Source organism: Nilaparvata lugens, chromosome 1, assembly GCF_014356525.2.
Source record: "Nilaparvata lugens isolate BPH chromosome 1, ASM1435652v1, whole genome shotgun sequence".
NCBI lineage: Eukaryota > Metazoa > Arthropoda > Insecta > Hemiptera > Delphacidae > Nilaparvata > Nilaparvata lugens.
In genome coordinates, this window is record NC_052504.1 from 20,537,709 (window position 1) to 20,561,691 (window position 23,983).

General features: G+C 30.7%; 2 protein-coding genes across 6 annotated transcripts in view; one reads left to right on the forward strand and one right to left on the reverse strand.

The window, feature by feature from the left end:
• Positions 1–5,079, forward strand: part of LOC111048284 (cGMP-specific 3',5'-cyclic phosphodiesterase) — a 77,683-nt gene extending 72,604 nt beyond the window's left edge. For all 3 annotated transcript variants that reach the window (XM_039421618.1, XM_039421631.1, XM_039421622.1), the window contains 2 exons: positions 235–305; positions 938–5,079. In XM_039421618.1, the coding sequence (XP_039277552.1) occupies positions 235–305; positions 938–1,264 (398 nt within the window). In that variant the 3' untranslated portion in view covers positions 1,265–5,079. The remainder of the gene's footprint in view (positions 1–234; positions 306–937) is intronic.
• Positions 5,080–5,828: 749 nt separating this feature from the next.
• LOC111045808 (longitudinals lacking protein, isoforms H/M/V) overlaps positions 5,829–23,983 on the reverse strand; it is a 49,727-nt gene continuing 31,572 nt past the window's right edge. Inside the window, exon 5 of one of the 3 annotated variants that reach the window (XM_022331278.2) lies at positions 5,829–9,571. In XM_022331278.2, coding sequence (XP_022186970.2) covers positions 9,273–9,571 — 299 coding nt within the window. In that variant the 3' untranslated portion in view covers positions 5,829–9,272. Of the gene's footprint in view, positions 9,572–12,093; positions 15,332–18,846; positions 22,504–23,983 lie in introns of those variants that run through there. The other 2 variants (XM_022331279.2, XM_022331277.2) reach the window with 2 other exon arrangements.

Below are 23,983 nucleotides of genomic sequence, written 5' to 3' on the forward strand. Positions count from 1 at the left end.
AATAAAATAAAAAATCTATTATAGAATTATAGGTTTATGATCAACTTTTTCGAGGAATCTCAAAACTCACTAGCTGAAAAATAACATACTTTTATCACACATATTTGAATTTGGATTCTCCTTCAATAACGGTTTATATAAATTTTTATCAAATTTCTATATAATTTATATTTACCAACTAAGCTTACATCATATTTTGAAAATTGAAATAATATGTTTGTTGTTTTCCAACAGTTCTGGACGTGACAAAGGATATAGAGTTCACAGTCACAACACTCAACTGTGCTCATGCTGCTGAGAAAAAGGTAATAAAAGGCTCCGAAACTTTTTCACAAAATTCAAGTATACAGTAGAGTATAAACCTAAATACTTGAATTACAGACTGCTACCGTATGTTGTGATTCAAGTATTGAAAGTGATGAAAACAGAATTAATTATTTAGGGATGAAGAGCATCAAACATTCAATGTTGAAAAATGAATTTAATCTGTTAATAACATCCAGTATTTGAAATACACATGATAGCTTTATTTACGACTAGCGGGTAACCCGTGCTCCGCAAGGGTCTAATTGAAAACTTGACCCTCTGAAATCTTGAAGAATTAAAAATATGGACTTATAGCCATCCTCCTCGGTAAATTAAGAATATATTTACAAAATTTCAATTTGATCAGTCTAGTAGTTCAGACGTGTTTGATGCGTCATTCCTGAAATTTTTTTCGTGATATTCGTGAAATTCCTATCCACTCCGATTCTTCCCTTTATGCATAATTTCAAGTTAATCAGTCCATTAGTTCAGACTTGATGATGCGTCATTCATAAAATTCATATCCCCTACATTTATAAGCCAATTTTTTCTTTTATTATATTATCATAGGTGATTATAATTGCCCGGTATTACAATAATTATTTCCATGATCGATATCCAATTTTTTCAGCCAAGTGTGCCAACCGATCAAACAAATCCAACATCGACCAAAACTGCACAGAGAACAAACAACGGGTCGGTAACGGCGAGATTCACGAGTTTGAGGCGAACCAAACACCTGGGAAAATCAGTTCGCGCTCGGCTCAGTCGCTCCATGTACAACACGACGCGGCCGCCTGAAGATGAGCCCACGTCACCCACTGCTACCCAAGCGCATGCCCACGCACCCGCCATCAGCGAGAGCAAGAGTTGGGCCACCGCCCCTCCCCAACCTCAAACCACTACCGTCACCACTCATCCCCACAAAACAAAAAGCAAATTGTGCATGCTAGTTTAGATAGTTCCTACTTTCAAAATAAAATTCTCTGTCTTCCTTCGCAATTATTATCATATGAGTAATGTTCCATAATATTTCAAGTTTATACTTTCCATTTTCCCTTTAATTTTTTCCAGATAGATCAATAATATTTTAATTCCAGCATGTTATTTTTGAAGACGGAAGTTTTTACTTAGTTCAACAGAATAACTACCGTAATGAATTTGATGATTCTGTCAATACGTAATGAATCGCAAAATTATCATTCTTCTTCTTGAAGTACAGTAAATGAGAAAATAACCTTTTTCCGAAAAACAATCATATTTTCGCCAACTTTGGTTCCACTTGAGAAGGGGTTTTACTTGGTTTTGAAAAAAAAATTTGTTGTAGTTGAGACACTGTGTTACTTGTAAATATTTGAAATAACACTTACTATTCTTGGAGTATTGAGGAATGCATTTCACTCCTGAAGAGGAGCTTCATCAGCCTGATGAGGCTGAGAGGCTAATGAAGCTCCTCTTCAGGAGTGAAATGCATTCCTCAATACTCAAAGAATAGTAAATGTTTTTTTTCAAATATTTACAAGTAACACAGTTTTTGAACTACAAAAAAAGTTATTATATAGGATAGTGTTTCGTCATGGAAAGCAACATCAATTTCAAAAAACTATTTATACGAAAAATGGTGGTCATGGCTGTTAATAGACTGCTGCAACATTGAAACAACATAAAAATACTTGTAAGCTTTGAGTGCACTTGAGAAGTTCTGAGAGATGATTGAGAGTTCATGATTGCACCAATATTTTTCTTCTAATGGTAATGGAATGAGTGCGTTGAGATGATCAAATGTCAATGTCTATAAACGGGATTCGAACTCACGGACCACACACACACACACAGTTGTTGGTTCTAGGTGATGGTTATAACGTCCCAGAACACTAGACCAACCGGGCTGAGTGAGTAAAATGTATTAGTATACCATCAAATGTTTCGTATTTGATCAACCAAACATACCTAAGTAATGTTGGCTAGTCATGGAAAAGTGCAACTTGATAAATTATTCCAAAAGGTCAAGTTCATTAGGCCTGCCTATTCTACCTCACATCAAACCTTCTATAATTCAAGATAGCTTGATTAATCTGTCTTCAATTTTAGGATAGTAAGTTATTTATTGTGTAGGCTGGATGAATTTTCCAGTTATCAGATTCTGTTGAACTTTTTCAGCCTGCTAATAAAATATCCTATCGCCTTGTATCCTTCAGCAATAAAATTCTAGTCATTTATATACTCTATCTAGTCAGGTCTGCTCTTACTAGTATTCTTTCTAGTCAATTTGAATAAGTATGAAAATTGTTATATTTATTGCAACTCTTTTAAAATAAGAAAATATAATTCATTGATGTACCCTTTCTGAAATGATCAATATGAAAAAATTAATTTGTTCTACCTAGTAAGATGCAATACAGTACCTATGTTCAAATGACATATTGAAAAGAATCAGTAGTTTTGGAAGTTGTTATTTGATGTTAGGAACATGATTGTAATATTACTTCAGGCCTATGTTGGACATGGAAAACTTCAAATTGTGTGAGAGCATTTCAATAATGCTGCACGGCACTTAAAATTGATAACAGTTTTCCACGAATTATTTTTGAATAAATGAGAAATTAGCATGTAAGTCGAAATAATTAAGTAGTATCTCTTTGTCTCTCCCTTTAATATTGACTGTTGAAAGTTTAAATAATGTTAGTTGTATAAAAGCCATCTTCTCTTCTATGATGTATGTTGAAAAATAAATATTATAATGTGTTTCCATTTGTAAATAATAGTATTTTAAATACGGCTTATACTTTGTACAGTGTCCCAAAAAATCTGGATCCCAGGACCGACCAAAACGGTATTCTACTAGGTACTAGTTGAAACAAAAAGAAAATGTATCATTCAGTGTCGGATTAGGTTTGGGTGCAACCCTTACTTTTGGGTTACAGTAGAGAGCACTTCATCTTCAAAAAATAAAACCAGTTTTCTGAAGAATTTCATTTTTATCAAGATACCCGTTCAAACACTGAGAAATAATCTAGTTAACTTGAATAACATTTGTAGCCCAATTGTTTATAATATATATAATTATTGATAAATACACACTGACAATATTGCCAAGGATTTCATTGAATTGATGCAAAGACTTTACATGAAAGCCTCAACATTTCAACGAAATATGTTGTTTTTCAAGAACTGTTATAAACTCATTTGAATAAGACTTAACAATTGCTGATACATTTCAAAATCATTGGGAGAGTTTTTTCTAATGAAAATATTTATTCTGCCAGCTTTGGGGTTCTGGAGACATGATTTTATGGGACAGTCTGCGTATTATTTGAATGTTATAGGGTGAGATAATTTATTAGTTCTAGGCTATTTGAAACCAGATGATAAAGGAGCATTTATATTTTGTTATCATGAAATATTTTATACAATAAGTGGCTGTGGTTTTTGATGATTGTTGGTCTCACCTATACAAATGTACATAACTTGACATACAATAGGTATGACTCTGGTTCATAGTGAATCTATGTGTGAGTTTGTATCTACAAATCCAGTAGATCTGATAATTTGCACTTTTTATAATGTTTTACACTAATTGGAGATTCTATGTACAATAATTCTTAGGTGTGTGAAGTAAAGTTGACAATGGAGTTACTGTGATTCTTGAATGAGTTTATTTAATTATGGAGAAACTGTGATAGTATTAATAGCAGAGATTGAAAGATGAAAAGCTGTCTGGCAGGGAATAGGCTTAATAGCAGGAAAATGTTCAGGAATGTGAGTATAATATTTTCAATTGAACTACATTGATTTGCCTCAAGGTATGTGGGAGCTAATCAGAGTGGAAACAGATTAATGAAGTGGCAACACAGCACCTAATAAATGAGTTCAAGTGATGTATACGAATATTGAATGGAAAATGAGAGAAAAATAATTATATGAGTTTTCTTATAACTTGATGTCATCCTGAAACCTTCATTTTCAAAACTTCACAAAATTAAAACTATCGATGTGAAGCAATTTTAAAACAAACCTGGAAGAATAGCGTTATCGTACAAGAAAATTTTCAAAAGGTTAATGAGTGGCGTCTATTATATGAGAATGAAATTCATATTCACGGGTATCCAATTCAATAGTGGTGATTCAAGTTGAGAAATCTTATAAGTATGTGGGAACCATAAAAATATTGTCAAAGGAGGAATTCAGTGCAATAATCTGAAATAATATATTGTGTGTTTCCACAATATAACAGCATTACAGAAACGCCGTTCATATATCAAATTGATATTTCAAGATCAAATGTGACAAAACAAGTATTTCAGATTTTACAAAAACCAGTGACTTTAGAAGACCATATTGTTTCTGTATAGTCAAAGAATAGAGATGAAATGGATATCTATTGTGAAAATTCTAACTATACAACTTGAAGAATTCAGGAAATTAAATACAGAATTTTGAAATGTTATTCCAAATATGGTCTACTTTGGCATCCCGAAAATTGAAATAGTTTCCATGTATTTCACAAATTTCAATACCGTACTAATATTAAAATTCTCTCTCTCAATTTGTGTGATTTTCTTTTTATTTGGTGTGCGAACAGTGAAAAAGCAATATTGATTATTTGTAAGTAGTTGAATGTGCAATTCTATTTGTAAATAAAATTCTTCCATGTAAAATTTATACATAATTGAATGTAGTAGATCCAATTATAAAACTGTAAATAGAATTTCAAATTTGTCGAATCAACTTCACCTGAAAAGGCCTAAAATAAACCTTACTATTTGTACTGTGCTATGTTTATTCAATTATCCTCTCCATTCTGCATTGAAATTACTCCAAGTTTTCTAATTTTAAAATTTCAAGTTTGTAGCTTTTTCACTATTATTGAGTTGGAGAAAATACTGGTCTGGCAAACAAAAAGAGAAGAGAATACTCGAATCTGATTAAACATAAACTGGCGTAGGCTTGGATCAAGAATTATTCATATCTCAATCAATAGATTAATTAAAAACTCTCATCCATTTTCTATGTCCTAGATTAGGATGAATGCACACCAAATGCGGAAAGACGCGATGCGCATGCAATTATGGTCAATATAAAAGAGCTCCGTTCAGTTCAGTTTCTTCTTCTCTAAAAAAAATCACTTCAAAATCAAACAATGCTTGATAATATTTGAAACGTCTAAATCCAAAGATAAAATTAAAATTCATATAGGTTGTAACAGTCCTACTCATAAACAACGGGCAACAACTAAACTAAACTTTTTTGTAAAACACAAACTAAAATAAACCACACGTTGCGTTGCCGTTTATGTTTCACTTCAAGTCAATATAGTGATATTGACCTTCTGCAATGCGATTTAGAAACAAATATTATCTTAAAACATGCCAACCAAGGTACCTAGAATACATTGTAATCTAGATTATATTGTATTCTAGGTAAATTGATGTCATCAGTTGTTTTTGGGAAGCAAATATGATGAATGGATATTTTTGGGTATATCCTCTTCGGAAAGAGAAAATAAATTAGTTATATTAATATAAATAATAATTATAAAATTTATTTCATCGAATATTATATAAATTTAAACCTTAACAATAGTTATAATAAAGACCAAATTTGGTACAGTTACGTTGATAAATATATGTTAATTTACATAAACACAGCAGAAAATATAATCTGTATACATATTTTAACAATATTATTGAATTATTTTATTGCACATGAATAATTATTTATCACATTGAATGTAATTGATTAATTCTTTGAATAGAAAAACTTCAAATTCAATCTCAACTGGAGCATCTCAGTTCATATGGGTGAAGAGTTCATGTCCCTTGCATAAGGATCTAAAAGTTTTAAGAATATATTAATATCAAGTGGAGAATTGGGAGAAAATTTGCATCTGAAATACATCAAGGAATAATAAAAACACGTTATTCCTGTCATGCGATTTATAAATACAATTAGTTTATTCTATTTCAGTCTTTTATGTATGCGAAGCTCCAATGAATATATTTCAGGAAGACCAGTTAACCAGACGTGTCTATACAGGAAGAAATCACTTTTATACAGAAAAGTAGAGATAAATCAACCATCACACATGGATATATTCATTGAATATATAAATATTATAATATCAATTTTTCCAGTAGGTACAATTGAATAATCTTGGTATAAAAGTGATTGTATTCGATAATGTTATTCGCAAATATACGAGTTTGTTCGAGACTGTAAATGTTTTGTTTTATGGAATATGAATAAAATAAAGATATTGATACAGCAGATATCAATAAAAGACAAGGATTTGAATAAAATATTAGTGATAGTATGAATAATATTGCTTCACAGTGATGACTTTCATAAGTTAAACAAAGCAAACAACTTGCACATTTACATAAAATATTTCATGTAATTAATAGATTTATGGGTTTCAAGTTCAATCTCGTTCACTCTAATATTTCATATTAGTGTTTGGAGCATAATTCATTAACATAAAGGTACTTACCATTTCAATCAAAACATAATTTTAAAGTGTTTTATTTTTCAATCTGATAATTTATCAATATATCAAACCCCTATCCGAATATAATTTTGTAAAAAAATAGAGAATAACAGATCAGATTTGTTCTACTCTATTGTAGAATTATTTTTATAATTAGACAGTGAAAACTTCATATAAGTTTAAAAAAATTCTCCATAAATAAGTGTCTATATTTATGAACTTAAAATACTTCAACAACCTTCTTTCTAATCTAATATATTAGTACCCTTTTGGAGAAAACATCTACTCTTTGTTAATTATCACTATTTAATAAGCCTTAATTTTTACTGAGAACATAAAATCAATTATTTTAATGAGAGTTATATAAAAAATAATTTCCTGCAGTTCAACAGCGGAAATACAGTATTGAGTTTGGTCAATAATATAGGCTTTGTCAAAGTATTAATAAAGTTCAACTCGTTTGTAACGAGTAAATTTATGGTACCGGTATGCATAATGAATTGCACTACTTGTTATGGTTGAAAATTTAGAGTCTTTTAGGAGGACTTGAAACGTTTATGATACATGTTTTTATGATAAACATAACAGTGATTGAATTATTACATAAACTGTAATTTAAACTAGCCTACTACTATTTTGAAATACGACAGTAGATCAATATTATCAAAATACATTCTCCAAATTGATATTAACAGAATATTTTATTCAATTATTTGTTATGATATTGGAAATGTTCGTATTGAAATGACTAATAAATTATTGCAATTGCAAGACCCAAGTTATCCTAGCACTGACTTGAAGAAAAATTTAATTCGATTCATATAATTATTCTATCGTTCAAATAAGTTGATAATGGAGACAGAATCTATTTAACTTGCTTGGTAAGTGAGTGGTAAGTTTATCAAGTTAAGGGAATATTTTGTTCTGATTACAAGCATTAATTAGAATAATTGAGACGCTGTACTAGAATAACCATCATTCAAAACTGATCACTAGGATGATGATAATGATGTGCAAATACTTTTGATCGTATGACCATAAATGTATCACGATTCAGAACTCTCATGGTCACATTATCAAATAGCTACATGTTATGGGAAATTGATAATTTGGGAATTACCAAATTGATATATCTTTTAGAGTATAACTTAAAATTTCTATTTCCGAAATGTTTCAAATAATGTAAAATTATTGATGATAATCAATGTCAAAGAGTACAGCTTACTCTATCCTATCCCACTTAGAGAACGGACAGAGCTTTCTAAATTAACAAATTGGTAGGCTATATCTTGTATAGTATTGCAATTTTCAACTCTGACATGTTACAATATTAATTTCAAATTATTGATGCTACAATTAATTTCAAATTATTGATGATAATCAATAATTGACGTTAGAAATAAGAATACAGCTCAGCTTATTTTATCTCAGCTAAAGAACGGACAGTAGACCTTTCTACAATTTGAAGATGATTTGTACGTTGAACATTGCGGAAGACAATATTATATTCTGAAGATTCTTCAGAAATCTAGTTGGTAGAATTGATTTTCTACATTCATGTTAAAACATTTGTGCATAAGTAATGAATACTATACTGAGTCACATTAATCATACATATTTGGTATAGAAATTGTAAAATTATAGTCAACAAATAATTAAATTCTACGGAGAAATAAGAAATAGTTAACAATTTGTACTATCTACACTATAACAGAGCTTAACTAGACACCGACAATAAATTAATATTATTTCTATTATAGTACAATTTATAAAATATAACAAGGATGTAACATATTATGATTCATCATAATAAAATAGAAAAAGACTCAACAAAATAAGATTCTCTAACAAGAAGTTTAGTGCATAGAAATAATGTGAATTGTTTATAAGTTAGAAGGCACTTTATGATAAACATCATTATTAAAATCGAAACAAAGAAATACCTATCTGGAATTTTTGTTAAAATTCCAAATAATCAATTAGAAATAATAAAATCATATCTTCATGTATGCTAATACTTATATTATCTTTTCAATAATTATACAATCTTTAAACATAATATATTTTAACAGTGATATTTCAATTTCATAGATTTTCTCAATATAATTTACGATAGAAACGTTTTAGGCACTTTAGGGCAACATCAGTCTTTGGATAGTAATTATTGCATCTGGGAAATTCGGGAAAATACAATAGAAAAATGTGTTCATAGATTGGTTCTCAGAAAATGAACTGGAAGCACACAATTTTGATAATCAACAGATTTTCAGTACAATACTGAAACGGTCTAGAGACTCCTCATCTTACATCATGCACTAATTAATATTACATATAGCTTCCTCCAGGGGGATGTGTGATCACCTCAATAGAGCGATGTACAGGTACATCATGCAGAAAGTGATATTATATAGCTCCCACCAGCGGGTTGATCAGTGAATGAACTTCTCAATTCATGATTGGATGAAGTGGGCTGGTTGCATCAATCGCAAGGAGAAACCTCTTGCTTATCGGCTGAGGAGGATGAGTCTCTGGAGGGCGGAGTGGCGAGGAAGGGGTTGAGCAGGTCGGAGCAGGGGTGCTTGTACCGGCAGTGCGTGCGCAGATTGTCACTGCGCGTGTACGTGGCGCGACAGATCGGACACACAAATCTGCCTGGATAATGCACGTGATAATGATTCCTGATGTGTGTGACCACCTTGCCGCAGAGCTTGCAGCGGTGCAGATTCGAGAAGCCGGGCAGACGGTCGAATGTCAGACGCATGTGCCACGCTTTCGAACCTGAAAAACGTACAGTCAATTGTCACTAATTTGTAAGCAACAAAAACAACAACTTCCACCTGAAATACCAACAGATTCCTCTCAATGAAAAATTCCACAGAGAAATACAAATTAGTTAAGATTATTTAGGTCTCCACATTTTTTGCACCACTATTCTTCTATTTTGTTTTTGTGTTTGTTGTTGTTTGTTTTGCATTTGTTCATTTGTATTTATCTTGTTTGTGTGTGAATAAATTAAATGAATTTTGGTATTTTGGTTTTGGTAGTTGACAATTTGTACTATCCAAACTATAACAGAGCTCAACCCTTTAACCTTAACCAAACCTTATATTATAGTCAGTGCAAACCTTTCTTTGCAGCATTGGTTGCAAAGTTGGTCAGGTGTAAGTCATTTGATCTTAAGGTGTTTCTGAAATCAATTGTTTCCCTAGCAGCAGAATCGATTACATTTATATTAAAGTCACCCACTACAACAAAATAATTAATGTTATGGAATTTAGCGCTTCCAGATTTCACAGAATCGAAAGAGCCTGTGAAATCATTGTGTGAGAGAAAAAGTGAAAAAGAGAGGGTAGGTCTTTTTGATAGAATCAGCATAAAAACGGAAACTTTGTGCTCTTATTGTTCTATTAAAATAAAATTAATCATACAGCTCTGTGCTGCAAACTAAGATTTGCACGGACTAAAGTTAATATTCCTAGTATTACTAAACAAAGGCCCATATTACGTTAGGTCATCAAGAGTAGTGTCCGAGCGAGTCGCGAAGCATTGGTTCTTATAGAATTCATTAAACTAGGGCCACCAGCCGGGACACCGGAATTTATTGACCGGACATCATGTTTTTGGGTCTTGCTGGTGTCACACTCAGGTTGCCAGCCCGGCCACCGCTTGGGCACAATTGGCATCCTAATGAAATACCGCACGGACCCAAGTCTTTTGCAGCATCAACAAAATCCTTACATGATGAATCCATACATCTGTATCTTAGAATATTATGGAGCCTACTAATAATGGTTATTTCCCATCAAGCTCCAAGAGAAATAATTTTCATTGAGTAAAGCCCCAAGAACAAGAGTGAGACGAAGAAATGAAATGAAATTGATTATTATTTTGTTGGATCTATTCATAATTCGGAGAAACCTCAATACTGTAACTTGAGCAATAATTGAAAATAAATTTCCAGCCTGTCGTTTTCAACAAACCAACATTATAGAATAATTAATTGACTGGAAAAATATGAATAATAGTAGAGGTCCAAATAATCTTAATATATCTTGAGCCTACATTGTTATAGAGGATAGCTGATACCAGTATATCTGATGCAATATTAACTTTCAAATACTTACATTACGACATAGCTGTCTATTTCTATGATTAAAAGCTATTACACTGTTAAAAAAGGACCCAGCGTCCGAAAGCGCTCCCCAAACGTGAGTAGAAGCTAATTCCTCTACTATTATTCATATTTTTCCAGTCAATTAATTATTCTATAATGTTGGTTTGTTGAAAATTATAGACTGGACATTTATTTTCAATTATTGCTCAAGTTACAGTATTTAGATTTCTCCGAATTATGAATAGATCCAACAAAATAATAATTAATTTCAATAGCTTTTAATCATAAAAATCAGACTGCTATATCGTAATTTAAGTACTTGAAAGTGATCATTAACAAGCAGATCGTAATAGAGGGAAAAATTGAAGAGTAATATCAACTGTTCATTCTTGTTTAAAATAATCAATTATATTTTATTCGTCGAAAAAATATTTTTTCAATGATAAAATCAAACATTCTCAGAATTAGGATTGAATATTCTGTTGATTAATTATATTTTTACATTGTTAAAAACGATCTGGTAACGTTGCGGAGCTAGAAAAGATAGCACTATTTGCTTTGTCGAATGATAGACAAGGATAGCAAGATCAAATACTGCCATCATATCGTGGACCTCACTATAATTTTCTATGAAATGGTTATGAACGACACACCAAGAATTGGACTAAGGCCTGGTTGAATCATAGAACTGATAATATAGCAGCTTAAAAATTAAGAGACTTCAGTTTGAAAACATAAAATTAGGTAATGGTTCCAATCCAACATTATAGAGCATCAATCTATTACAAGCGATATTTCTTTCGAATCCTGGGGAATGATGTCTCTTCCATTTAGAGAATGAACATATCTTCCATACAATTCAATGATGATAATATATTCATCATAATATATTAAATCATAAGTGTTAAATCTGTAAAAACATTCAAGTCTCATCAAAATTCAACCAGCAGATTACTATGAATATTATGTAGTTGGTTCAATTTTCACCATAATTTATTGCTCATAAAAACTCAATCACCAAATTAAAATACAGGAATAACAAAAAATAATTGGAAAACATTTCTAATTTATTGTTTCTAAATATTGGGGAATCATTTCTCACTAATATTCCATCAAATTTTGTAGGATGATCATACAGAGGAGAATCTTATGCTTCCACCCTAGGAGAAAGAAATAAACAATTTCAGTCTCAAAATACTTTATTACAGTAAAATACACATTTTATAAAATTAAAAATTGAATAGCCTACATACTGATAAACAAAGAGTACGTAACAAAAATGAAAACTTTACATAACAATAGGTAGTTACTAAAATACACTGATAATAGATCATAATATTATCATTCAACAAATTCAGATCTAGGTATCACTGAATGAGAAAATATGAACAGCAGACATTGACATCATGAAAAAAAATATATTTGAGTATAAAAAATTAGTGGCTCTTGTAAACTAGATAAGAGAATATTCAATCATATAATTATTATTTTTTGGTAATGAAGAGTAAGCTTTTATGAGGACATGAAAAGATACGGAATAATTATTAATGTTAGTCAGTCTTTTATTCAACTAGTTATTACAAACTTCAAGGAATTGAAAGTTAGATGTTAATTTATGGTAATGTGAAATAGTAAAGCACACATTACATTAGGAGAACTATTTCTCTATTGGTTGATAATGATATCATCAATCAGAATATAGGTTGTTCAACATCAATGATAAATTTGGAGGTAGATTCATCATTACAATAGATATTCATTAGCTTGATTACAGTTACAAAAAATCGTATTCAAAGTTCTAATTGATTCAATTTTTCATCCAAATATTCTCTATACAATTTCTATATAATATGTACAATGAATTTCAATTAGGCTTAAATCTAAAATCATTTGATAGCAGTACTAGGAAGTTATTCAGCCATACTTTTTAGCTCCACGTCTAACTAAGAAACCTTGGAAGAAAAGCGGGTTAACAAGATTTGCTAAATACATCACCCATTATACGCTCAATATATACATACACTCATTGCTAGACTATTTGTTACAATCACAATAACTTTGAAGAATGTTTCAAACTTAAAACCTGGAAAATCTTCACGGTAAATTTTATTCATGTTTTTGTGAAGTGTACTACTGTATTCAAATTTTTACAGCTAAATAAATTGTTCTTTTGAAGATGAATTTCTCAAGTATTACGATATGGCATATGAGTAATAAGAACACAGTAATAATAATTATTATATTATAATAATAATTACTGTTTCTTTATAGAGTTTACTACAACAATAATAAATCATTTGCTGTCATTTTCTCAGGACTGATGGGAGTGTATCGAGTAGAAGTAGTATAATATCAGTTTGATAAACATTTTGTAAATAAAATTTCAGATATTTCAATTTTTGGAAATAAGATGGCTGTGATAGCCAACAATCTAACCGGACTATATTTTTCTGCATATAGACTACTAATTTACTATAAAATTTACAAGGAATGAATTCTGAATAAGTTATCAAGATTTTCAACTTTATTAATCTATCTAAGACGGGAAATGCAAATTATGCTGTTCATCCATTGAAAATGATTTTATTCGGTGTTTACTGATATGATTCATTAATCCTAGGCCTATTTTCGTTTAAAATCTTCAACTATTTGATATAACTTATAATTACTAACTGAATAAAATTTTATTTAATTAAAATAATTTAAATTTCGTTTTCCACTTCAAATAATTCAAATGCGAGTTTGAATGAATGTAAACGAAGATTAAATACTGTATCTCTCCTAACTATCTTGCAAAAACAAGTTTTCAACACAAACCCTTGTTCAATAGAGGTAGAGTAAAGAACTCAACATAATGATTAGTGGAACAATTCTAGCATGCTGGTAAACTGTACAGTTAACGATGAAAATTAATAAACTCATGAACAGAACTTTCATTTTTATCAATAGAAAAAAATTGAAAAACTTATATTATACATATTAATAAGGTAATCATCAAAAAACATGGAATACTGTTGGAGGTATTAGTATAATACTGTAATATATTTATTCGAGGATTGTAATACAATTTACAATAAAGTACTAACTACATTGAATGTAACATGTTAAGAAATTAGATTTTGATTAGGAATGTTAAGAAACTTGACCGTGTAAAATAATCGCGGAATGATATCAATATTATTTAACGTGAAAAGAATTGGACGCAGTGCATAGAGAGCAAAAATGTAGAATTATCCATTCTATAACAGATTTATAATAGTGAAGCTTTCGAGATGAATCCTTAAAGGTTAACATATGAGTAAAAACTCCTCACGAAATAATTATGATGCTCATTAGGAAAATGAAATTTTAAAGACCATTAAACGCGGCTGTTCTGAGAGACCAGAAAGGGATATTTTGGGTTTTTACCCCCCCCCCCCTCAACACCATGGGTAGCAGCATAAAGTCCAATGTATCAGTACCTTCCTGAGGAATAGATTAGTCATGTTTTTATTGTTATTCATCATATTGAGTAATTTTTCAAGTGATTTTTATTTCAAGAGATCATGAGATTTGAGAACTACATATAACCTCAAAAATTATTTGATTTTATCACTCGGCTAAAATAGTATATTGCTCAGTTTTGATTACTTTAACTTGTATTTCCTGCAATAAACGTGAGTTTTGATTTCACAGGTCACTCAATATACGGTACGCATGTTCTGAAATTATACCACACCACTGAGAGAAGTTGTTATTTCAAGCTTTGAAACTTTACTTGAATCATATTTCAACTACGGTATGATATTTAATCATTAACAATCATAAATTATGATTTGAGTGAAATGATCTCAGATCACCGCGTGTAACGGAAGGTTAAAAATTGGGTCACAAAATTACAATTTGTTGCAAGGCTACATAAAATTCAATCTGAGCACTTTGATAGAAGGTAAAAGTAAAAACTCTTGATGCAAATCGGTATACATTGACGATTTCTTTGAGATGTACCCTACCTGACTTCATAATGGAGAGAGTAAACAACAACAAATTAAAAAGAAAGTAACAAATACCTGAATCATTCACTATTTCATTACAAACAATAAAAAAATCCATAACTTCCTATAATAGAATAGTATTGATAGAAGGCATTCATCAAGAATTTACACAGCCTGTATTTATATTAGTAATTTACTTTAACGATTTTTTCTTTGATTTTGGTGGATTTTCTTTTTTGTGTTTGATCCTTATGTGTCGCCTGAGATTATCAGCCCGAGTGAGTACTAGAGGACAGTAGGGACAATGGTGCACTTGAGAGCTGTGCAGTTTGTAATGCTTTTCCATATCTAGCACGACGCGGCCACAAATTTTACACCTGGCCAGACCTTGAGACATGTTATCAAATATCGAAGTGAGCACCTCCGTGACCGGGTAAGAGATTAGCAACTCTGAAAATAAACAAGAAAACACGATTCAGCGCCTCGTCCAGTGACAAATGGACCACCACAATTATGGTGCAATTCTGCTGAATGGATTCGCATTCGCAACAACTACCAACAGACTTATTAAACTTGCAATCAAGACTACACCATGCAATCATACGACAAATCTACTCAAATAGAAGAAAGTGCAACTAGTTTCATCAAATTTCTACCATAACAGACAACATGAAGAAGTTGTGAAAATTGAAATCAACAGAACGATAAGAACAAAAATAAACCTCCAGCTAAACGCATCAGGTATCAGCTACAATATTGAACTTCAGTAATACCATTCGTATTTGTCAGATTAATACGAGTGAGGAATACTCGAACTTCACTAATAATTAACCTGAAAGATAAATCTATCTGAGGAAACAAGACAATGAACAATATGATGGTTGAACATTTACCAAGACTAACTTCGGATTTGCCATACAGTCGCCTATTCGAATCGAAAAATTGAAACCAAAGTAGGTCATAAATAAACCAAATATTCAAGTATGTTTACACCGTGATTAATCTGTGAATAAGTTTCTACACCAGCCCGATTGGTTATAATAAATTAACTTGTATAATGATGTAATCTTGATTGAATTATTGATTGAATCTATAATCTTGAAATGCAGTACAAAAGTAATGAATCAGAATATTTTCGTGATGGATGGAATTTATTTTGGAAAATCCATTACAATTAAGCTCTCAATGGCAAATAACGAGTTATTCAAAGGTTTAACAATAGTCCTACAAAAGTAATAAACCTGAGTTGATCACCCAAGATGATTTATCAAGCCAAAAATGCTTATGCAGCCCTTCTTCAGAGAGAATAACATGTTGAATTTACGTGTCACGGATCCTAGGGTAAAAAGCGAAGGGATTTGTGATATCCAAACAAATTCTTCAAATACGAGTTTGAAGAATTTTTTCTTCGTATTCTTCAAATAAGAGTTCAAATCTCGTATGTATTTGTGACGAGAAGGTTTGTTGATAAAAGTTGTTATACTGAGTTGCTCTTCTAGGAACCGGTAGGGACTATGATTACCAATATAAGAAAGTTTCACAAATGAACATATAAAGATATGATTTTCATCAGTTGTATTTTTTTTATATTAGTAACTCACTTAATAGCTGTTATAGTGAGGTCCACTTTATAATGGCAGTGGATAAAGATAGGAGAATAGCGATGCCGATTCTCTGCATTAATTAATTATATTTCTACACTGTCAAAAACATAATTGGCATCGTTGTGGACCTAGAAAAGGATATTACCACCGGCTTTGTCGAATGATAGTCAAGGATAGCAAAACCGAAGTTGAACAAATACTGTCATTATAACGTGGACCTCACTATAGTAGCTTGATAGCTACTAACTTCAATGATATTATACCACTTCAAATCTGGTTACATACTACTCATATGTACCGTACTATGTACCAACTTATGGTGGAATAATCTTTCAGAAAGATATCAGTAATGATAAATAATAATTCATCAAGTCTACATATCTACTATTTTTGTCAACGTTCATTTTTTAGAATGGAAAATACCATATTCAAGTTTCAAGATTAGAGGCTATAATGAATGCACGTTCTGGTATGCACTGATAATAGAACAGCTAATTCTTGATATTTTTTATAACTATAGAAAATACTCTCGATCGGTTTACTGATGATTTAGATGGCACTCAATGGATTTATTATTTTAGAATTCTGGTTCTAGTTATTAGAGTTCTAGCTTTAGTAACTTTACTATAGAACCATACTTTCTATATAGAATCTAGTTCATTGAATAAATTTAATAGCGTAACAAAGTAACCCGCAGAGTACCTCAGTATCATGTAAATCTTCCTATTCTTTCCAGGATTAGGCGTACACACCTGTTCCGGTTTCAAAGGATATAACTATTAATCTTACATCTTACCATATTTTTAGAGGTCTATCAATATTCCCTCTATCATAAGGTCTATATTTCATGACATGCATTATATTTTTTGATCCTTAAAAAAGGATCATGTGAATAATTTAGTAAATTATTCATCAAAAATGAGATGGGAACTATCCATTCAAATGGCTTAATAGCATACATATCCTTCCATAATAATTATTTGATACGGTTATATTACGGTATATGAACTGAGAAGAGGAAGATCACTTGTGATCTTCTTTTAGCTGAATGTCAAGTAATATTGACTGGAATCGAGCTATCTAGCAAGCATCTTCTGCACAATCTTCAGAGATTTGTTCAAGTTTAATAAATAACCGTCTCATCTTTTCAATAGTTAAAATATCCTGGTGAATGATAGACAAAATATCTATACTGGATATTGAATATTATATATCATAATTATTTAATTAATACTTGCCTTCAAGTGGGTACAATCAATTAAAATCAGTCGACCACAACTAACAACTTTTTCTTTACGGTTGAAGTGAAGATCGCACAACTTAATATTTTAGACATGATCATACCAGCACACTTATAAAGACTAATGTTAATTGGATAATTAAAGAGGTTCTAAAAATAATATAGATGAATATATTAACGATTCAACAAGGCTACGGTACTCATTATTTATCAGGCCTTGATTATTCATGTAATTGTAAACATTAATTTATTAATGCATAAGAAGTTTTAAAGTTGAAGGATTAAAATATTTGAAATAAAGAATTGTAAATAACATTCTTACAAAAATTAAATAAATTAAACTTCAATCGAATACTGTAAAGACATTCTATTGATCAAAAAGATTATTCAGTTGTTTAGAAACGATTATCGGTTTTGCAAATCCTTGACAGTAAAGTTTGATCATTGCTTGTCAGCAGTAATACTCTTCAAACAATTTCAAATGATCTCACATTCCATTTCAAGGAACGAGATAACGGGTAAGTGAAGTTTCCAAGCTGACTCTTACAGAGTGTTCTTCAATGTCCTTAAATTTTTCTAGTATTTTCATTCAATTATGCATTTCACAAGAACTAAGGACTAACAGTTATTTGTTGATTTAGGAATAACTCCCTATAAATAATAAGCGTTTGCGTCTATTTGAGAAGGATATCTAATTAAGAAGGATATACTGAATATTCATTTGATAAGCAAAATAAATTAAATGATTAATTGCAGTCCTTATAGTCATGATGGAACTCTACCCGTAGGTGGTACCTGAACATCGCAAGGTGATAGCACACACATTAGAGCTTTCCCACCAAAAAAGGTAGTGTGATAAAAAATAGGGTTAACCAATGATAACTTATAAATAATTCTCATTTGATCAGAGATAGACGACACAAGAGGGTTTAAATTCATTCAACGTCGGATTTAATTTATTTACATGGGTAACTCGAAACAGTTACATGTTAATTTCTAATTCAATTCAAAAGAACCAAATGGATGAAGTACATCAGAAACGAAGAAGTAAAAAAATTCGACCGATGGAAAGTACACATTAGGTCAAGGAAACACAACAAAAACTTGAATGAAACCCACAATAAAAATACCAAGACAGCTTTATTAACATCAGTTTATACAACTGTACATCTAATAATTCCGCAATTATTGTAAGTTCGCTATTTCTTACCATAATACAATCGATTACAAACTCGTGTATATGATTTCTTTATTGTAATAATGTAGTTTACACTTACATGTATGATATACTTGATGATGTTTTATACAATTATGATCGACATCGACAACTCGAAATAAAATTGGATAAACCCACAATTAGCAGAACAGAAAAAAGTAACAATTAAATGAAATATACGCTGTAATAGAATTTTGAATGAAAGTAATCGTGATGTAGGAGATCAATAAATCTTATTTGGTAAAATCGCATTACAAACGTTACAAAAATTGTGTTTGGTCAACATTTTTTTCATTTCAAACGACTCTTTTCAAATGTAGGTAGTGACTAATATATTTTATTAGGGTTACATCAATATCAATATAGGGTTGATTATAAACAATACGATTGAATTATTGAGAGCCAATGAGGGGCATGTATTTATGAACCATACTACTTGAACCAACACTTAACAAAAACACATTTCTGCCACCATAATTCTATGAACAAGTAACACCTGTTTGTACGAATTACTTGTCCAGATCAAACTAAGATATTAAGAATCGGCAAAAATGAGGATCAAATTTATCCACCATAATAAATCATTCCTACTTATTCAAGTTAATTTATGTTTGAAATAACCCGACTAGATAATAATTGTAATAAAATATAGATCAGCAATGGGGCATTTCTTCAATGGATTCATTTTTTTTCTTCGGTTGGTGAATTTTAAAGCAATCCTAAAGAGTTGAATTAGAATTGAATGTCTAACTTACATTTTTAAAGAACGTTGAATTGATCATAGATTAAAAAATCATAGAAATATACAACAATAAAACCATTTTCAGACTTCTCAAAATACAGTCATTTTGTTTCTAAATAATCCAATCGAAAAATACAATTTCGATAAATAAAAATTATTAATTTTAGGCTCATTTATTTGAATAAATTCAAGATTTTCAACAAGTTATTGGTAACTCAAAGCCAACTGCTTTGGATGTTCTTCAGATTGCCAAGAGTGACAATTGGACACAATGGCTGATTATCATAATATAAAATAATATTGTGCTATAGATCAATGCATCAGATTAATTTAGTTTTCAATAAATAATTCATTAAAACGTGAAATTTATTCGTTGTGATTATTTTCATGATCATAGAACAACAGTATACAATAAGGATTGTATAACCTATAACAATCTAAAATCTGGTCTTAATGCCATTCATCACATAGATTCAAATGAAATATTATTAATACAATTTTTCGTTTTTGATATAAAAATGCATTACAAAATTATTTATTAAATTATCACAAAATTCTTCTCGCCTACGATCTGAACCTACAATTCGAGTAAATAATTCATCACAAATACAATAGTAATAATCATTCAATATCGGTTCAATAATACATTATAAGGAATTCAACAATTTATTCATCACTGTTGTGTATGATAATACTGTATTGGAAACTAGTTCAAAATAAACTACATTTAGATCCATATATGCTTTGAAAACTATCAATTCTAAAGGAAAGTTATGTGTATTTATCATTTGAAAAATGTGCCTTTCACATATTCAGGCCTGTAACTAAAAATAAGCAAGAAATAATACAATAAGCGTATAAAAATAATTGATTCAATTCATCAATATTAAATAGTCGAATATTTTTTAGTGGGAATGATGAAATTATATATTTAATCTACCACCATTCAATTTCAATTTATTCACAACACACAAAAATACAATGAGAAAAGGCAACATACAACAAAACAATAACTATAACAGTAACAATGATAACACATTAAAAGATAATATTGCTTAAATGATGTGTGCTGCAAGAAAGAGGGGGAAAATACCTTGCCAACTATGGTTTCCCATGTAATAGGCAGGTAAACGACAATGATAAGCCCATTCGAATATAAAATCAGTAAGATGATGTAGCCTATATTGAAAGGGATATATTATTAAAAAAAAATAATTATATTACTGTATATAATATTTTTTCAGTGGAATGATGGAATATGAGATACTCCATGAGTATAGAGCTCTATTGCCAATTATTAGATACTGTACCATCTATTCTTATGAGATGCACGATTACAACTCGTGAATCATTATAAACAATAATTTATAATGATTCATCATTATAAACAATAGTACCAATTTTAACTAGGTACTCTAATCATTTATGCAAAAAAGAATTTACCTATTGATTCCGGGATAAAGATCAATGAACGTGTTTATAGAAAAGTATCGGTTTAAAAAGTAACTTTGAAGGTATGTCAGGTATGTGATGTAACTTTGGTGGATCTTGAATAGTCGATTAGAAATTAAGAAGAAAAAAGAAAAATTTTCCAATACAAGTAAATCATACACACGCACTTCTAAATCTAAAATAAATCTATCTATTAAAAAAACTACTAAATAATCGAAATATAAAAATCAATTAATGCTAATGCTAAATAATTATTAATATCAATATGAAGTACTTGATTACGTATATCGTTTATTAAATATCACAAAAATATAGTCTACTATCATAATATCAATCACAGTATGTGACCAAGCCTTGTCTCACGATTAGTAAGCAGCTAGCATGGGTTAGCATACAATTTTAAAGCACAAAAATCTTCCTTCCTAAAATCGATTATTACTGTTACAAGTAAATTCTCCAAAAATATAAATGTCCAATAAATATGTATATTTAGTTCTTAAAATACCTATCATACAGCGTGTTAGTATAATCCATTATAATTCAATGGTTTCGAGATATTTTATAATATATTTAAACGGCAATAATCTGTGGTGTTAAAACATTCATTGTAAAACAGCTACCAGGTAGTTCCACAATTTCAGATATACACATATAATTCAGCACAAGATAATATTTCTTCAAATAACAATAAGATGGGACTTTTTTTTACATAGACAGGGCAAACGTATATCAAAGGAAAATCTGAAATACAAAACTCAAAGTTGAAAGATCTATTGACAACTTTTTCAAAAAAAGTACTTGGACTTGATATTCTAGGTGATGTGAAAGTTTCTTTGGACTATTCCTTCAAATTTAAACTGTGCTTTGACATAGGACAGAAAGGCGGTATTGCTTAAGCTACCACTTTTGTGGTCTCTTGTTGAATGGATGGCATTTAAAAAGATATATCGGGAAACTATCAACAATTATTAGGACTAAGCATGTAATGTGTCAGTTACAAATAAGCTTGTGATGTGTAAGAAACTAGAAATTGCAATTGATTTTCAAGAAATTCGGACCATCAAGTGTTGTGATGTCCAGCCAAAAATGCGGGAAAGCCGTGAGAAAAGAGTGATGGGATCAGATCTTCTTTTATGTAGGTGGAAATATCTCGGTTATGTGTTTTGCGTGCATGCTTTTTCAATGTATCTATTCTTGAGTAGACATTGCCACAGTAGGGGCATTTGTGATTTCTAGAGAAATGTGTTTGGATGTGATGCCATCTGCTACGTACGGACTTGGAACACAGCTTGCAGTTAAAGAATCCAGGCACTTTCTGGTCGGGTTCGAATATCATCTCTTTGGGTTTGGCTGGACTCGCCGATTCGCCTGTGTAAAAACATGCTCAATCTTATTACGGCTCTCGTTGGAAACCAGAAGACCAAGCAATGCCGATTGTGTCATTCAAAGCATTACTAAATTATTTGTGAAAAGGATAAATTTCATGTGAAATCAGGATGTTGTAATATTTTTTGATCGGAATGTTGATGCATTAATTCAGGCTTGGATTATCAACTTGTACATAGTTGAGACCAGCAAAAATAATCTCACTACACTTGACTTTCTATTTAGGCCATAAGGTTTAAAATAATCTTATTAACATTCATATTTTAATATACAGTAAAATGTTTCAACAAAGCCTCTGTTTCTCTAGTAGAATACAAATACTAAGTTATATCACAGATAATTCATTAATCATGGGCTAGGTAGAGTAGAATGGATATGTGAAGTTAATGTTAGTGAAACAGAATCATCATATTAATAACAATGCTGCATTATTAGCAAGAAAAATTATGAACAATGGAATTGAATGTAGCTTAGAAGCAATGATCAATATAGCAAATCCAGAGCTTGCATTCTGTTTTGTGGTTAGATTATTTGAATATACGAGATAAGGTCTGAGAGGACAATATGGAGAAGGATTTGGTAAGAGTGCAAGACAAGAGATGAATTGTTAAAATGAAGCTACAAATGATATTATATTTTTTCTATCCCCAATTAACCAGCTTTAATTAGTGCATTCAAAGAAGCTAGTCTCTAGTAAAATCTAGGTATAGTCCATTCAAATGATTATTTTTCAGGAAACAGCCCCGAATCGTCTCTATATGTATTTTGGGGCGCTGAATTTGAATTTGAGATTTGATGACACACCAGAGGGGGGCTCCGCCCTTAAACATACACAAAACTACAAATTTTGGGACTTTCCAATTTTTATATTCTACTTCGAAAACCTCAGGTGAAACATCGGAATTTTCGAGAAAAAACATTTCTTCAGAATCAAAGTCAATAAAATTTCCAATAAAATGAGTGGAAGCGCATGATTCTACAATTTCTGGTTTTCGAGTTAAATTTTCAAAAAATCTGTATTCGAGTTAAAATGGAAAAATTGAAGGAAAAAGTACCAGAATTTGGGTGTTTCTGAGATGGAGCCGCCCGCCCTTTGATGTGTCAGCAAATTTATGATTAGAATTCAGCGCCCCAAAATACATTATAATACCGACGAGAAAAATTCTTTCGGGGCGGTTTCCTGAAAAATTACCATTTGACTGGACTAGTATACAGAGAAAAAACACACTCCATTCAAAATATTCCGAATTTCGATTCTAATAAAGAGATGAATACATGATGAAAATCATATAAGCCTCAACCTTACTCATATTATAACTCATACTAGTTATTATAATTCATTCTTATAACCATAATACTGAGAGAAACAGACGCTAAGTTGCGAAAACTAAGTTTATGCTATAAATGCCATAATCTAGAAATGTCCTACATTTTTATTTGATAAATTGACTAGATTTTGACT